This window comes from Myodes glareolus, chromosome 18 (assembly GCF_982192425.1).
Source record: "Myodes glareolus chromosome 18, mMyoGla1.1, whole genome shotgun sequence".
Classification (NCBI taxonomy): Eukaryota; Metazoa; Chordata; class Mammalia; order Rodentia; family Cricetidae; genus Myodes; species Myodes glareolus.
Window position 1 is genome coordinate 34,654,856 of NC_142043.1, and position 15,819 is coordinate 34,670,674.

Consider the following 15,819-nt stretch of genomic DNA (forward strand, 5'->3'; position numbering starts at 1 on the left):
TCAATCAAGTCCGGTGATGGACGCCTCGCCTCTAGTTCCAAGGCTAGTCTGGGTTACGTGAGATTCTATCTCCAAAAGGGGGAGGGGAAGCAACAAATAAAAATATGTCTTCATGCGTTTGCCAGTGTATAAGATATTTCTAGGAAAGAAAGCACTTTATACTAAAATAGGCTTGCACGTACACAGATATTTCCAAGGCACGGTTAAGGGTCAGATCCCAGGTCTCAGAACAAACAAAACGTTCTCCTCGTACCTGGCAACAAATGCAGAACAAGAGAGTTCCGACAAGCAATGAGAAGAGCTTACGTCCTTAACGTATTGGAGATGCAAGCGTATCTTCTGCAGGTCACAGATTTATTAGTGAAGCGGATCGTCCAGTTTTATTTCAATTTATCACTCACAGAAAACGATAACCAAGAGGTTAACCCGATTTCATTTAGGGAAAACAGAAACCTATAAAAACATCAACTCGTTCTCCAGAGACAAGCCAAAGTGCTGGTTCTCAACCTACTTAGGGTCAGGCTTGGTCTAAATTCCTGGGGGCACTTTCTCCTCCTAACACTTCAAACCGAGTCAGGACGGCTGGAGAGAGCCCGCCGCCCCGCGCATTGAACCTAAGACCGCTGGGGACAACTTGAGGAGCGTAGAGAACACTGGAGGAGAAACCGAGTCGGGGTAGATCAAGGTGACTCGAACTCACGGTCGCCTCCCGCTCTGGCCCCTCTCCTATTTCCGAGGCCTCCCCACGCCACCCGAGGTACCTGTCACCCGCCGAGCAGCCGAGGCAGCTGAGGCGTTCGCATCCCCCCCGCTGCCCATGCCCGGACAGCACTTCGTCCACTCCGGTGTCAGCAACGAGGCCCGGGTAGGGCGGGACAGCGGCGACCTCGGTGGAGGCTGCGCCAGTGAGAAGCCGACACGCGCCTTTCCCGCCGCTGCTCACAAGCCGGCTTCTCAAAGCAGCAACCCAGTTGCCAGCCACCCCTGCACTTCCGCTTCCTAGAGGGGAAAGCAGGACAACTTCCGCTATAGAGTGCGGGCTGGAGTTTGCCAGAGCGTCCTCCGGCCGCCATATTGCCAGCTGAAACCTCGCCCCTCTTTCCGGCCACGCCCCCTTTCCCGGCCACGCCCCTCTCGGGGTCGATCGGGTGAACAGTCCGGAAAGCCTCTACTTTCTAAAGTATCGGGTAGAGGCTAATCTACGTGGCTGATCTCCAGGGTATTGCCCAAAGGTGCTGGCAGATAGGTATTTCAACCTTTGTTTTTCAGATTTTTATCATTTATTATCCTCAAGTTAAATCAATGTGCAGTTAAACTCAGGAGGCAAAGGCAAGTGCATCTTTGTGAGTTCAAGGCCAGCCAGGACTACGTAGAGAGACCCTGTCTCACAGAAAGAAAAAAAGGTTATAAATTTGTTTCATAGTGTGTGATATTAGTTAATGCAAAGACCCATAATTGGTCAAAGTGCTGAGAATAAGTGATTGTTGACTTCTCAGCCCTGAATAAAGAATCTATATCACCACTTTCCAAGACCCAAGAACCACCCGGGGGGAAAAAGAACTGAAAAAACAAGTCCATGCTCTTGCTGCCAAGCTGACCCGAGCTCAGTGCCCAGAATGCACAAAAAATCCAGGCATGGGCTGGGGAGATGGCTCAGTGGATAAAGTGGCTGTTGTCCAAATCTGAAGATGAGTTCAGGGAAGGTGGGGGGAGCAGGAGGATGGAAGGGGAGAGAACTGGGATTGGTATGTAAAATGAGATTGCTTTAAAAATCAAAAAGAAAAAAAAGAAAGAAAAAAAAAAAAAAGACTGGAGTTCTACCGCGCCAGCACGGTCTGGAACCACGAGTCTCGGCAGAGGGTGTCCAGGTTGAATGAAATCCTCAGAGCAGGGAGTTGAGGTGAAACAGCAGCTTGTCTATTGTTCTGCTGGGGCTAGCTTTTATACCATGGCACCAAATGGGGAGGGGGCTGCGAAGGGACTGTCACCTGACCCAAGGAGGAACTCTCACCTGACCCTAGTAGGGGTCAAGGACTGATCACACTCCTTCACCTGTCCCCAGTAGGGACTGTCACCTGACCCCAGCAGGGATCAAGGAATAATCGGGAGCACTCAAACTTCCTCATCCAACTCCAGGAGCAGAGGGAAGTTAAGATTCTTTGCAGATAAGCACCTCAAATGGGGGCAGGGAAATATAACTCGGGGTAGCAATTCCCACAGAGTTCCAATTGCCCTGGCAAGGTGGCTAGCTAAACTAGTCAGAATTATTGAGCTCCAAATTCTCAAGAATTCTACCTCAATAAATAGGGAGTGGCTGGGGCGAATAATCAGTTACTAAGTGTCGATTGAGCATGTGCATGTATGTGTGCACACATACATACTCACAAAATAAGCCAGATATGCTATGGAGCTAGAGACAAGCAGATCCCTGGGGCTTGCTGGCCAGCCAGGCTGGCTGCTGAATGGATGCGTTTTAGACTACGAGAGACTCTCAGGAAACCAAAATGGATAGTGTCCTGAGAACTGACACCTGAAGTTGACCTCTGGCTTCCACACGCAGGTGCACACGTGTGTACACCAACCCAGAGACACAGAGAGGGAGAGAGCAAGAGAGAGCATGCGCATAGCACTGTGCTTTCCGCTCTGAAATCAGTTCTCTCTAGGTTTTTATTTTCAATTGTCTGTCTCTTGGTGTGAGGACAGGAGAGACATCTGAGCCTCTTGTAGGTAGAACAGGAACCGGAAGTCTAAGACTCACCACACTTAGGGTGAGTTATGACAGAATTCGAGTCTCCAGATGACCAGTGCTGTTCAATAGAAGTTAAGTGTCAGCCCGGGCAGTGAGACGGCTCAGCAGGCAAAGGCGCCAACAATTCTACTGACTGGAGTTGGATACCCGTGGACCCGTGGTAGAAAATAAAAACCAACTCCCGGAAGTTGTCCTGTCTTCTGAACTCCACGTATACACACACGCACAAACAAATGTAAAGTGTGGGCTACATACGCAGTTTCATTTTTTCTTGTTAATAATTGCAGTTTCTGATGAGCATGCTTGAATCCGTGGCTTCGGGCATACAATGCATGTGCTTTACCACTGATTGTACCCTCGCCCCTTTATCTTTTACTATACTCTAGGGGCTGACAGAGGTGGCTGAGCAGCACTCGTTGCTCTTGCACAGGACCCACATTCAGTTCCCAGCACTCACATGGTGGTTTATAGCATCCTTAATTCCAGTTCCAGGAGATCTGGCCTCCTCTTCTGATCTCTGCAGGCACCAGGCATGTACATGGTCCACATACATGTATACAAGAAAAACACACAAACACACACACACACGAAAGAAATAAATCTTTTGAGTTAAAGTATGCTAGTAGCCACTTCATTTCCTGAGACAGGATCTCACTATGTAGCCCTGGCTGGCCTGGAACTCATGGTAGACCAGGTGACCTTGAACTCACAGGATTAAAGGTGGGAGCCACCCCGCACAACCACATAGCCCCTCCCCCCTCCTTTTTTTAATACAATGAGGTTCTGGGGCGATAACCCAGTCTCTAAAATGTTTGTCAAACGACTATTAGGACTCGAGTTCAATCCTAAGCACCCATTAAAAGATTGTTATAGAGTGCCTCAGAAACCCCCTCAAACAAAGCAGGCACAGGTTACACACCAGAACTTGATGCTAAGTACTTGATGGAGCTAGAGAGATGGCTCAGCAGTTAGGAGCACTGGCAAGTTCTTCCAGAGGTCTTGAGTTCAATTCCCAGCAACCACATGGTGACTCACAACCATCTGTAATGAAATCTGGTGCCCTCTTCTGACCTGTAAACATAATAAATAAATAAATCTTAAAAAAAAAAAAAAAAAGAAAGGAAGGAAGGAAGGAAGAAAGAAAGAAAACCTGTTGCTAAAAACACCATACACTTTTGGACATGAGAAACCAAATTGTTGCTGGCCAAAAGATTCTCCCTGGTGACTCGCTTTCATAGTACCAAATGGTATGCCGGCTGCTGGGAGGAAAAAGCCATCAACACCTTATACAGCTGTGAAGACTGAGCTCCAGTAATGACCAGAATGACAAGATATGCTGTGGATGCATTAGTTATGTGAGTTATAGGGATAGCCAAGTGCTTTCTGATTGGACAGAAGGCTCACTCCACAGTAGAAAATAGAATGTTGATGTTGTAAATCTGACTAAGACCCATGACTGGAGCTCGTGGGCCCCAGAGGTTAACTTACTACTATTAATTTTGGTAAACAAACATAGTATCCAACTGCCCTCTACGCTCTTATCTCTCTATCCTCAGATTGGTAAGGCTCTCAGACCTCGTCCGAGAAGTTTCCTTTTACAGCAGACAGTGGTTAATGCTGAAACTCACAACTGGTCAGAGTACAGGGAAGAAGTTCTGTAATGCTCAGTCATGAGTGATACATATACATCACACCCTGACCCCTAAAGACTGAAGGACCATTGAGGAAGAGGGGACCAAGAGATTATAAAAGTCAGGTGATGGGGATGGGGAGGTGTGGGTCAGAACGGTGCCTTCTGGATGTGGAGGGAATGCTGGACTCAGGAACCCAACAGCCGCTGTGGTTGCCTGCCCGAGATCAAGCCAGTCAGCATTCCAACATGGAGTAGAGAGGAGATCATGGGCCCCTACCTTAACTGAGGAACTGGTGACGGTTGGTGGCTTCTGGAGGAGAGGGAGAGTCTATTTCTTTAAGGGTGTGGATCCTAGTAGGCTGACCATGCTCTAGTGGCTGGCCCCATGGTATGAGTACAGCACAGAATGAAGTCAGTAGGCTATGAGAAAACAAAGCAAAAGAGAAGCACAAAAGTCAGCACATGGGGGTGGGGAATAGACGGTGGGTCTGGGAGGAGCAGGAATAAATATCAGAAGACACTGTGTGCGTATTTGAAATTCTCAAAGAATTAGTAAGTGTTATATGTGTATACTAAAGTCTGGTGTAGAGGGCAGACGCAAGAGGATCCCTGGAATTCACAGACCAGTCAGTCTAGCCTAACTGGTGAGCCTCAGGTCTCAACGAGAGATCCTGTCTCAAAAACTAAGATGGGTAGATCCTAAGGGACGATGAAGTTTGGCCTCTGGCCTCTACATACATACACACACGTGCATATGCTCCTGCACACTCATGAACGAACACAAAAGGCACAAGGAAAAAGATAAAATTCACTTTGACATTTTATTTCACCAGGAGTACTTTAAAAGTTACCAGTTAAATGTAATTATGAGGGGCCTGGAGAAATGGCTTTGCAGACAAGAGCATTTGTTGTTCTTGCAGAGGACCTGGCAGCTTATAACCATCCATTACTCCAGTCCCAGAGAATCTGGTACTCTCTCCTGGCTTCTGTGGGCTCCTGGACACACACATATGCTACACATAAATTCATATAACCACATACACATAAAATATCAGAAAAATAGACACAATTTTAAATGTAATTATGAAATGTTACCGTGACATTTTATTTTTCAAATCGTGTGTGTACCCAATTAGCTGGCTATGAATTTCTAGGGAGTCTCCTGTCCCCACCACCCATCTCTCCGTAGGAGCCCTGGGACTAAAGATGCGCACTACTGTGTCCCGCTTTTTCGTGAGTTATAAGAATATAAACTCACCTGCTCTTGATTGAGCAGCTAGTGCTTTACCCACTGAACCATCTTTCCTTACTCATTTGTGTGTGTGTGTGTGTGTGTGTGTGTGTGTGTGTGTGTGTGTGTGTGAAATCTAGTGCTCACAGTATGCACGTTTCAACTCTGTGATCTAGGGCCCAGTGCTCAGTAGTCAGACCCTGTGCAAACTGCTGCCTTGCTGTTGTTTATTGTCGTCAGTAACACCAATAATGAACAGAGCTCTCTGTGCCTCTGATTCCTTAAACTCTCAGGGCCACCGTCACTTCCTCTATTTATCCTCACCTTTGCTAACATTGTGTCTTCAAAGACATTTCCTAACCCCAGCATTTAGAGTCCTGTCCCCCAGCCATTCCTTTCTTTTCTGCATCTGCTTGATTCCTCCCCACCCCGTATATTTATAGAGACTCTCCACCGCTCATTAGACTCCAGCTTCAGGACAGTGCTCAGCAAGCATCCACGGCATAGCTCGCCACAACTCCCTGCTCTGGCTGTGAGGACACACTCTGCCGCTGCTACTCTCCTCTAGTTAGCCTGTAGACATAGGCTATACCTTGATTTTTTTGTTTCTTTGTTTTCTTGAGACAGGGTTTCCCAGTAGCTATGGAGCCTGTCCTGGAACTCGCTCTGTAGACCAGGCTGGCCTCAAACTCACAGAGATCCACCTGCCTCTGCCTCCCTAGTGCCGAGATTAAAGGTGTGCGCCACCACCACCTAACTAGGATACACCTTGATAATGTCTCTTGAGCTGCTGGGGAAAAGAACATCAAATTCCAGACCCAGAAAACCTCTTGCTTTTGATGTTGAAAGCTAAGACTTCAGCTGACTATGTGCACCTTTTCTCCTAAGATTGGGCTTAAGAGTTGTCAGATTCAGGACTGGAGATGTCGATCAGTTGGTGGGAGGCTTGCCTAGCACATAGGAAGTCATGTGTTTGCTACCCAGTACCACAAAACTGTGGTGGCACATACCTATAATCTTAGTGTATGGGAGGTAGGAGCTGGAGGATCAGAAGGTCAGGGTTATCTTCAGTCATATAATGAGTTGGAGGGCGGCCTAAGCCAATAGTAGAGAACTAGGAAGGAGGTACACTCAGGTAGATCTTAAGACCAGAAATTTGGTTCATAAATGTTTTCATTCAGGGCCATGGTAGAACACACCTTTAATTCCAGAACTTGGGAGGCAGAGGCAAGTAGATCTCAGTGAGTTCGAGACCAACCTGGTCTACAAAGTGAGTTCCAGGATGGTCAGCCCATCCCACAGAGAATCCCTGTCTAGAAAAAGAAACGGGGGGTAGGGAGGTTGGAGAAATGGCTCAGAGGTTAAGAATAGAGTTCAATTCCCAACAATCACAAAGTGGCTCACAACGATCTAGAAAGAGATCTGATGCCCTCTCCTGGCCTGCAAGCACACATGTAGACAGAGCACAATATACATAATAAATAAATCTTTTAAAAATGTTTTCATTCATTCATTCATTGAGAAAGGGTCTCATTATGTAGCCATGACTGGCCTAGAACTCACTATGTAAACCTGGTTTCAAATTTGTAGAGATCTGTTGCTTCTGCCCCCTGAATGCATGACTGTTACTACCATGACTGTTGAGGTTATTTATTTATTTAGTCAGTTAGTTATTATTCTTTGACAATTTTATTTATGTATATCCATTGTTTTTCCCTCTGCTTCCCTCCCTCATTCCCTTCCCACTACCAGGGGCCCCTTCTGTTTTCCTGTCTTGCCTTTGTTCTGTCGTTTTGTGACCACTCAGTTTAATTAGGGTAGCTTGCACACACACAGGGCAGGGATGGCTATTTCCTGGAGCATGAGCAACTTAGTGATGGCTATCCCATCGCAGAGCGTTAGCCACGTCATGTCCAGGAGACAGCAATTCACGGGACTCCTCCCACTCCCGAGTTCCTTAATTCTTTTAATCCCTTCTTCTGCAACATTCTCGAAGCCATGGAGGATGTTACACAGATGCTCCCCTCAGGGCAGAGTGTTCAGCAGTCACTTCTTTTCAGTACTTCACATGTCATGTTTCTAAGATTGGAGGAGGTAGGGTATCAAACCTGCAGAACAAGTGCCATGATTTGAACAGGGTTTCAGTGGTTTTCCAGAAATTTCGTGACTTCAAACTGTGGTCCTCTCCTGGTGATTTTTTTTTTCAGATTTTACTTTTATTTACATGGATGCATGCTTGTCTGAGCATACGGAGAGCTGATCTGATGGCTTCTTCTGGCCTTTGCAGGCTTCAGACACACACATGGTTCACATACATAATGCAGCCAAAGCACTCATACACATAAAATAAAAATAAATCTTAAAAAAAATGAAAAGAATGAAAAGGTCAGTACTAACCATTGCCCTATAGACTATCTTACTTTTCCTTTTCAGACTCAAAATCCTTCTGCTTCAATCCCTCAAGTGCTGTGATGAAAGGAACACTCAGCTTTGCCTGGCTCAGACACCGGGTTCAGATGTGAGACTGTGTTTTCCCCGGCATTCTCCACGTGACGTTGATGGAAATGATTCTATGGTGTCATCCTTCATTCATTTTTTGTGACCATGTGGCCAGTCTTGGCTGTGACACAGAGCTAAGATGGGTTTCCTCCCTGGAGGGTGGCAGATGTGCTGAGAAGCAAGCATAGGGGGTCCTCAGCTCTGTGTTTTACATCATGTGAATGCAGATCACATTCTAAGGAACAGCATTGGTCAGTGCCTGGGAAGTAGGAACACTATCTGGCCTCTTAATTCGAACTTGGATGAGGCCCTGGTAATTAAACTATGGAAAAAGAAAGCTCCCAAGCTGGACCTTGGACACAGCTGGAAGGGACAGTCTCACACCTGGTGCTTGCGGTTGATCTGCCTGCCGGGAAGCCACCTGGGTAGTTAGCAGAATAACAAAGGGCCCAGGTCCTTTGAGACCCTGAAGTCCGTTACAGCAACTTAGTGATATTAAAATGCTGTGTGTTTGGACCTCTGGGTATAGCTGCTTGCTAAACCTAGGTGAAACCTTGGGTCCTCTGCACAAGGGTAGTGATGGGGGAGTGTGGTTTCTCTGGAAGAAGGAAGCAGCTGCGGATAGCCGTGAATTTGGTCCTACACAAAATCGTAAACGTACTTAAAACATTATGCAGGGGTTTCTTTTGACATTTATTTTCGAGTTCATTTACTTTGTGTATATTCTTGCCTATGACATTTGCACATGTGTGGAGGTCAGAGGACAACCCATGGGAGTCAGGTCTCCCCTTCCTAGGTGGAACCCAGAGATCTAGCTCAGATCAACGGGTTCGGCAAGTGTCTTCACTCCCAGAGCCATTTCACCAGCCCTTGATGGATTGGTTGATCGATCGATTTGAGGCAGGGTCTCACTGTGTAGCCCTGAGTGGTCTGGACTAGTTTAGCAGACCAGGCTGGCCTCAAACTCACAGAAATCTGTGCCTCTGCCTCCAGAATGCTGGGATTAAAGGTGTGCGCCACTAAGCCGTTCCCAATATTGTTCTGGTTTTAATGTGCTTTCTTGTATAGTTGTTAACAAAAAAAAGCTTCAGTGCTCTTTTGTTTTACAGGTGCATGTATCCAGGTAAAACAGCTGAGAAAAGCTAATTACCATCTCGGAGAGATTCTTCTGGTATCCCCTGGGACGGGAATTGTTTATCTAACTAGCAGACAGTTGTAATGGGAAGGTCAGGCATGCTGGCAGGCACAGATCTGACAGAATGTCCCTTTTGAAACATTACTTTGTATAAAAACAAATAAAGATGAGCTTCTATAAACTAATTAGATTTTAATGTAACTTTATTTTGAGAGTTCTTCTGTATCCCAGGCTAACTTCTAACTTGCCTCCATCTGTCTCCCAAGTGCTGGGATTACACAGGCCTGTTCTGTTACTTTGTTCTTATGTAACGGTGGGGATCAAATGCAGGGCTTTATGCATGCCATGCAAGCATCCTACCAGTATAACTGCCGCCCAAATCTTAATGTTATTTTGTAGAAACTTTTCCTTCTTCAAGAAAGGCATACATGGGGCTGGAGAGATGGCTCAGAGGTTGAGAGTATTGCCTGCTCTTCCAAAGGTCCTGAGTTCAAATCCCAGCAACCACATGGTGGCTCACAACCATCTGTAATGAGGTCTGGTGCCCTCTTCTGGCCTTCAGGCATACACCCAGACAGAATATTGTATACATAATAAATAAATAAATATTTAAAAAAAAAAAGAAACGCATACAGAAGCTTTAGGCTCTAAGGTTTAGGGTGAAGGTCCTTCAGCCTGCACTACTTCCCAGGGGTCCAGAGAAACAAAAAGCCTTAGGAGAATGCCTACCTGCATGGGGAGAGCAAGGACTCGAAGCTGAAGTGTGTACTGCAGATATTACTCAATTGGTAGCGTGCCTAGCATGTATGATGTCCTGGTCCTACCCTCAGCACAGCATAGAACAGGCCTGGTGGCACATACCTACAACCCAACACTGGAGAGGTGGATGTTCAAAGTCACCCTTGGTTAATTTAGATAGTTCTCTAAGGCCAGACTCTGCCTCAATACAAATTGGAAAAGAAAAGAAAACAGGTATATAGACCATTATTTTAATTTTTATTTTATTATAAAATAAAATATAATATTTTATTATAATTTAATAATTAATAAGATTTAATTATTGAATCTGTGGCTAGTGAGATAGCTCAGCCGGTAGAAGTGCTTGCATGCAAGCCTGGGGACCTGAATTCATCCCCAGAATGCACGGTAGGAGAGAACTGACTCCCAGAAGTCGTCCTCTGATGTCCACAGGAGTACTGCCAGCACTCACAGTCACACAGTCACACAGACACATACACTCACACACACTCACGCACTCACATACACGCACTCACACAACACACACTCACACACACTCACACACATTCACATACACACACACACATTCACACTCACACACACACACACAGTAATAATAATAGATAAATGCAGTTTTAAGAAGCACTGAATCTAAGTGGGGTATAACTTTCATTAGTTATATGATCCTTTCAGGTCTGCTGTAATCTTTGAAATGTTTCTGATGGAGGAGGGTTATCTGTCTATTGTGTTATTTTCATTGGTTAATAAAGAGACTGCCTTGGCCCTCTGATAGGACAGAAAATTAGGTAGGCAGAGTAAACAGAACAAAATGCTGGGAAGAGGGCTATGAGCCAGATGCCATGGAGCCAGCCACCAGGTCAGACATGCTGAATCTTTCCCGGTAAGCCACACCTTGTGGTGCTACCACGAGATTATTAGAAATGGGTTAATATCAAGATATGAGAGTTAGTCAGTAACTAACTCTCTAGAGATAATGGGCCAGGCAGTGCTTAAATGAATACAATTTGTGTGTTGTTATTTCTGGGACTAAGCTAGCCGTGCGGGAGCCAGGTGAGGTGAAAAGCAGGCCTGCCCGCAGCCCCTCACTACAGATGGCGCCCAACGTGGGGCTCGAACCCATGACCCTGAGATTAAGAGTCTCATACTCTACCGACTGAGTTAGCCGGGTGGGAGCCGGGTGAGGCGAAAAGCAGGCCTGCCCGCAGCCCCTCACTACATGTTTCAAAGTAAGTTGGAGGGGAAAATTAATGACATAGCGAAGGGCTTCTAGTTCTCAGCTTAAAGAAGTTAAATCCAAACCATCCAGGATGTTGTCTGTCTAGAGGGAAGCCTGGGGAAGACTAGATGTATACCATGGCCCCAGACTGGCTGCTTTCTAGACTCTCTGTTCTGTTTCCCCAAATCTGGGGACTCCAGGAAGAGAGTGCTTGGTACTCAGGATGAGACAAAACACAGCTTCAGCAGTCAAAGATATATCTGGCCGTGACCGTCAATTAGATAAATATGGGCGGCGGTGACGTGCAGCCTTCATCCAGTGGCGCATTCCTGGCCGGGAGATGGCGCAGTGGCGAAGATGCTTGATGCACAAGCATGGAGTCCTGAGTTTGGGTCCCAGCACCTATGTAAAAGTCCGGCATGTAGCATGCCTGTAACCCAAGACCTAAGGGGAAGAGACGGGAACATCCTGGGGCTTGCTGGCAGTCAATCTAACCAAAACAACAGATTTTAGATTTAGTGAGACTTCCTTGAAAAAAGAAGGAAGGAAGGAAGGAAGGAAGGAAGGAAAGTGTAAAGTGAGTGAAGATGCAGCCTGAAGTCCACTTCTGGCCTCTGCACGTGCATGATCACCTATGAGTACACCTGTGTGCACATCCACACACAATCTAAATTCATTAATTGATTGATTAAAATGGGTTTTCTTACCTAAAGGCTACCAGAGAACATCATTTGAACCTACGACGTGTGAAGGGAATGTTCTCAATGAATGCTGGTGGTTCTGGTTCTCATTTTATGTCTATGGTTCACGGGTTACAGTCCTCTCATGATGGATGGCTTCTCCAGAATGGGTGGCCTTACTTTTGTGGGTTACCGAACCACATCCATTCACTTTTAGAATCCTGGCTGAAAGAGCGGAACGATGATGGGGCTCCTAGTCCGTGTTCCTGGGGATCCCCCTAGAGGCCAGAGTGAGGCACTGACACGGGCAGCGAAGAACCCCACTGCACAGGGTTCTTGCAAAACCTGGGCGGTGAGGGGTTGTTTCCGGGAGATTCAATAGTAGTAATCCTTACCTGACACCCGAAGGCAGTCCCATGGGAGTTTGTTCCCATGGGAGTTTGTAGTTCCTCCAGGTACTCGTCAGGTACGTAAACAGGAGTGCTGTGTGCTTGGGGAAATCAAGGGCGTGCATAGATGTGTGATGAGACATGAGAGATTCTGTACAGCCTTCGACAGGACACTAGCATCTTCTATTTTGAAGACTTTGTATGGGACTACAAATTCTGTTCCTGAGCCAGGATTCATGTTTCTCTCCCCCTCCCTCCCTTCCTCCCTTCTCCTCTGTCTCTCTCTCTCTCTCTCTCTCTCTCTCTCTCTCTCTCCCCCTCTCCTTCCTTTTCTCCCTCCCTCTCGCACTCTCTAGATCATTAGATCATTTTGTTTTGTTTTGTTTTTGTTACCTTTTGAGACAGGGTCTCATTATGTAGCTCTGACGGTCCTGGAACTCTGTAGACCAGGCTGGCCTTGAACTCACAGAAATCTGCCTGCCTCTGCCTCCTGAGTGCTGGGATTAGAGGTGTGTGCCCCTACACCTGGCTTTTAACCTAGATCTTAAGCATGAGGACTAAGGGAAAGAGAGGTGCTGGAGAAGAAAGATATGCCCTAAGCCCATTAGGTCTCTCACAGAGTCCCAGTTAAGCATCTGAACATTAGCCCTGGATATCATTTTGGTGGCTCTCAAATGGTTGCCAAGAAACATCCCCCCTCTCTTTCTCTCTCTCTCTCTCTCTCTCTCTCTCTCTCTCTCTCTCTCTCTCTCTCTCTGATAAATGAGATTATAGAATGACTCTAGAGGTACCTTGGTAGGATGTCAATCAAATAAATTAAAACCAAGATCAACTAGGGTGGTACAAAGGGGGTTGGGACATATGTTTTGCTGTAAATAGGGTTTCTGATGGTTCCTGGAGATTCGCGGGTATACATCTGGGGAACGAGAAAGGTCTAAAGGGCGCTGAAATTCTTGATTCTCAGGTGGTGAGAAATAAATTCACCAGAAACTTTTTCTATGTGGAAACTCCCTTCTCTTCCTGTGTCCCCAGAGTTTTCTGCCTTTCCATCCTGCCTCAAAACCAGGAAGGGTCTATCCTGAAGTAAAGGTCTCTCTCTCAGCGGGGCTTCTGGAAGCCTACATCTTGTCTCAGCTAAGCCAAGGACTTCTGCACAGCCCCGGGCAAGTCAGACACAACCTCTGAGCCTCAGGTGGCTGCCCAACGGGACTGCCACCGCCCGCTCTGCTCTTCTTCTGAGAGAAGCTAGCTGCACCAGAGGACCACCGGGCAGGTACCACCTCCAGGCACATGTGGGGACACTGACCAGTTAGCGTCTAGCTGGGAAGATAGCTGGGACAGTAGCATGGATGTTTCCCATTTCCCTTTCAACCAGACTCAGAAGTCTGGCCTGCCACTCCCAGCCTTCCCTTGTGGACATCTAAGCTGGAAATTTTAAGCAGCTTATCTGAGGTGAGAGGACTCTGCTGTCATTCTGCGCTCCAGCTGGGGCTGAAGACCACGTGAGGCTAGGTTGTTATGGAGAGCAGGTCTGCCAAACACCTTGTCGAGCCATGGGAATCCCCTCAGGCTCAAGGAAAGCCCCTCAGCCGTCCCAGGCCCGGCCAGGCGGCTTCCTGCTCACACCACAATAATGATCCTGCGTGGGGATTTTGCTTTCCTTTCTCTCTGCCAAGTGTCCTGTAGAGGGTGATTAACTAAACACGCCCTGTTTGCTTTGATCCAATTCCCTTCCATCCCAGCAACCTAGGAATCAAGCTGGCTTCCAGGGAAATGAACCTTACCGGTGGCCCACCTGTCACTTAGCAGACACAAGGAGGGAGCAGGCCTGGACGGGATTAGCACCCAGCTGTGACACAACCTTGCAGCTTGGCTCTCCTGAAGACAGATAGGACAGCAAGCCCTGTGCTCCTCCTGCCTTGGCCAGGCTTGTCCTTGAACTTGGGAACCACAGACTGTACCTCAAGAATCCACGTCTGTACCTATCCCCAAGAACCCAATAAGAGCAGCCAAATTAATAGTAAAAGGCAGAAAGGGGAGATTTATTCAGTGTGGCCACATTGGGAATTGTGTCCATTTTGGGGGTGCTGGAATGAGACTGAAGTTTAAATAAAGGGCTAGGAATAGGCACATCTCGGCAGTTTTGTCAAGGTGTGGTCCTGCCAACCATTAACCCTGGTTGGTCTGGGCTTCAGTCTCATCAGGTAAGATGCTTTGACAGACTGTTGGAACTCTGTGGAATGTCTCTTCCTAGGATAAAAGCTCTACCTCACTACTTCTGTCCGGGGCCTTTTCTTTCTCCTGGGGAAGTTCTCGTCTTGTGGGCCCTTTGTTTCTGCACTCTGCTGGCCAGACTGAGAGACATAAATGTCTCATTAAAATATCTTCATTTCTGTCAGACTGGGTACAGGCTGAACCCCCTCCTCACAACTCCCACATGACCCTGTCCTGTCCCTTTTCCGTCTCCACACTTGCCACTGACTCTCTGAGGTACCCATTCCTCCCCTCTCCATCTTCCTAGCAACTGTGATGTCAGGACCTGATCTCTGTTTGCCCAGGGGCTGTGATGTCAGGACCTGCTCTCCATCCACCTAGCAACTGTGCTACCAGGACCTGCTCTCCGTCTGTCTAGGGGCTGTGATGTCAGGACCTGCTCTTCATCTGCCTAGGGGCTGTACTGTCAAGCTCCGTTTTCTGGTGTCACTCAGGTGTCCCCACTCCAGGATCCTTACTGCCACCTTGATTTTCTTTGGCATGTTCTTGGTTGTTTGTTTCCCCTACTATTGGTTCAGAGTATCGTGGAGGGTTCTGGTTTGACTAATACATTTTTTGTTGAGCTATAACTCACAGACCATAACCATCTACTTAAAAATGTGCCAAATGAAGCTCACTGTGGTGCCACGCACTTGGAAACTAAGGCAGGAGGATCACCATGAGTTTGAGGCTAGTCTGGACTACACAGTAAGACCCTATTTCAACAACAACAACAACAGATAAAAACAGTGATGGCTTTAGTACCATCAAATTGTGCAGCCATCAGCAAGACCAAGACTCCATTCCTTATCTCTTCGTGAGAACAACATCCTCAGTGTTGTTCTGTTCGAGACAAGGTCTCTAACCCCCACAAACCTCCAACTTACTTCATGGCTTTGAACTTCTCGTCCTCTTTTCTTCTCCACCTTCTTTGCTGGGATTGCCAGTGTGCAGTACCACGCCTGGTGTCTGCAGCACTGAGGACTGGACCCAGAGCCTCCCGTCTGCTAGGCAAGCATTGCAGCGAAGGCTGCGTTCTCCGCCCACATCCTTTTCCTCTTCCCAGCCCTTGCCGCCCACTAATTTCTGTGTCTGGGTTTCCAATTGTGGATGTTTCATGCGTATGGGCTCATGTAAACATGTGATGCTTTCCTAATAAAAATAATAGTTTTATTACTACTTTTTAGGATGTATGTGTATGAGTGTTTTATGTATGTGCACCCTGTGTGTGCCTGGTGCTCAAGGAGGTCAGAAGAGGACTCTATAACCCCTGGA

The 15,819-nt window shown here is 47.0% G+C and overlaps 1 protein-coding gene across 2 annotated transcripts in view; it reads right to left on the bottom strand.

The window, feature by feature from the left end:
* Nucleotides 1-983, bottom strand: part of Uggt1 (UDP-glucose glycoprotein glucosyltransferase 1) — a 128,151-nt gene extending 127,168 nt beyond the window's left edge. For both annotated transcript variants that reach the window (XM_048430379.3, XM_048430378.3), the window contains exon 1: nucleotides 762-983. In XM_048430379.3, the coding sequence (XP_048286336.3) occupies nucleotides 762-819 (58 nt within the window). In that variant the 5' untranslated portion in view covers nucleotides 820-983. The remainder of the gene's footprint in view (nucleotides 1-761) is intronic.
* Nucleotides 984-15,819: the final 14,836 nt, after the last annotated feature.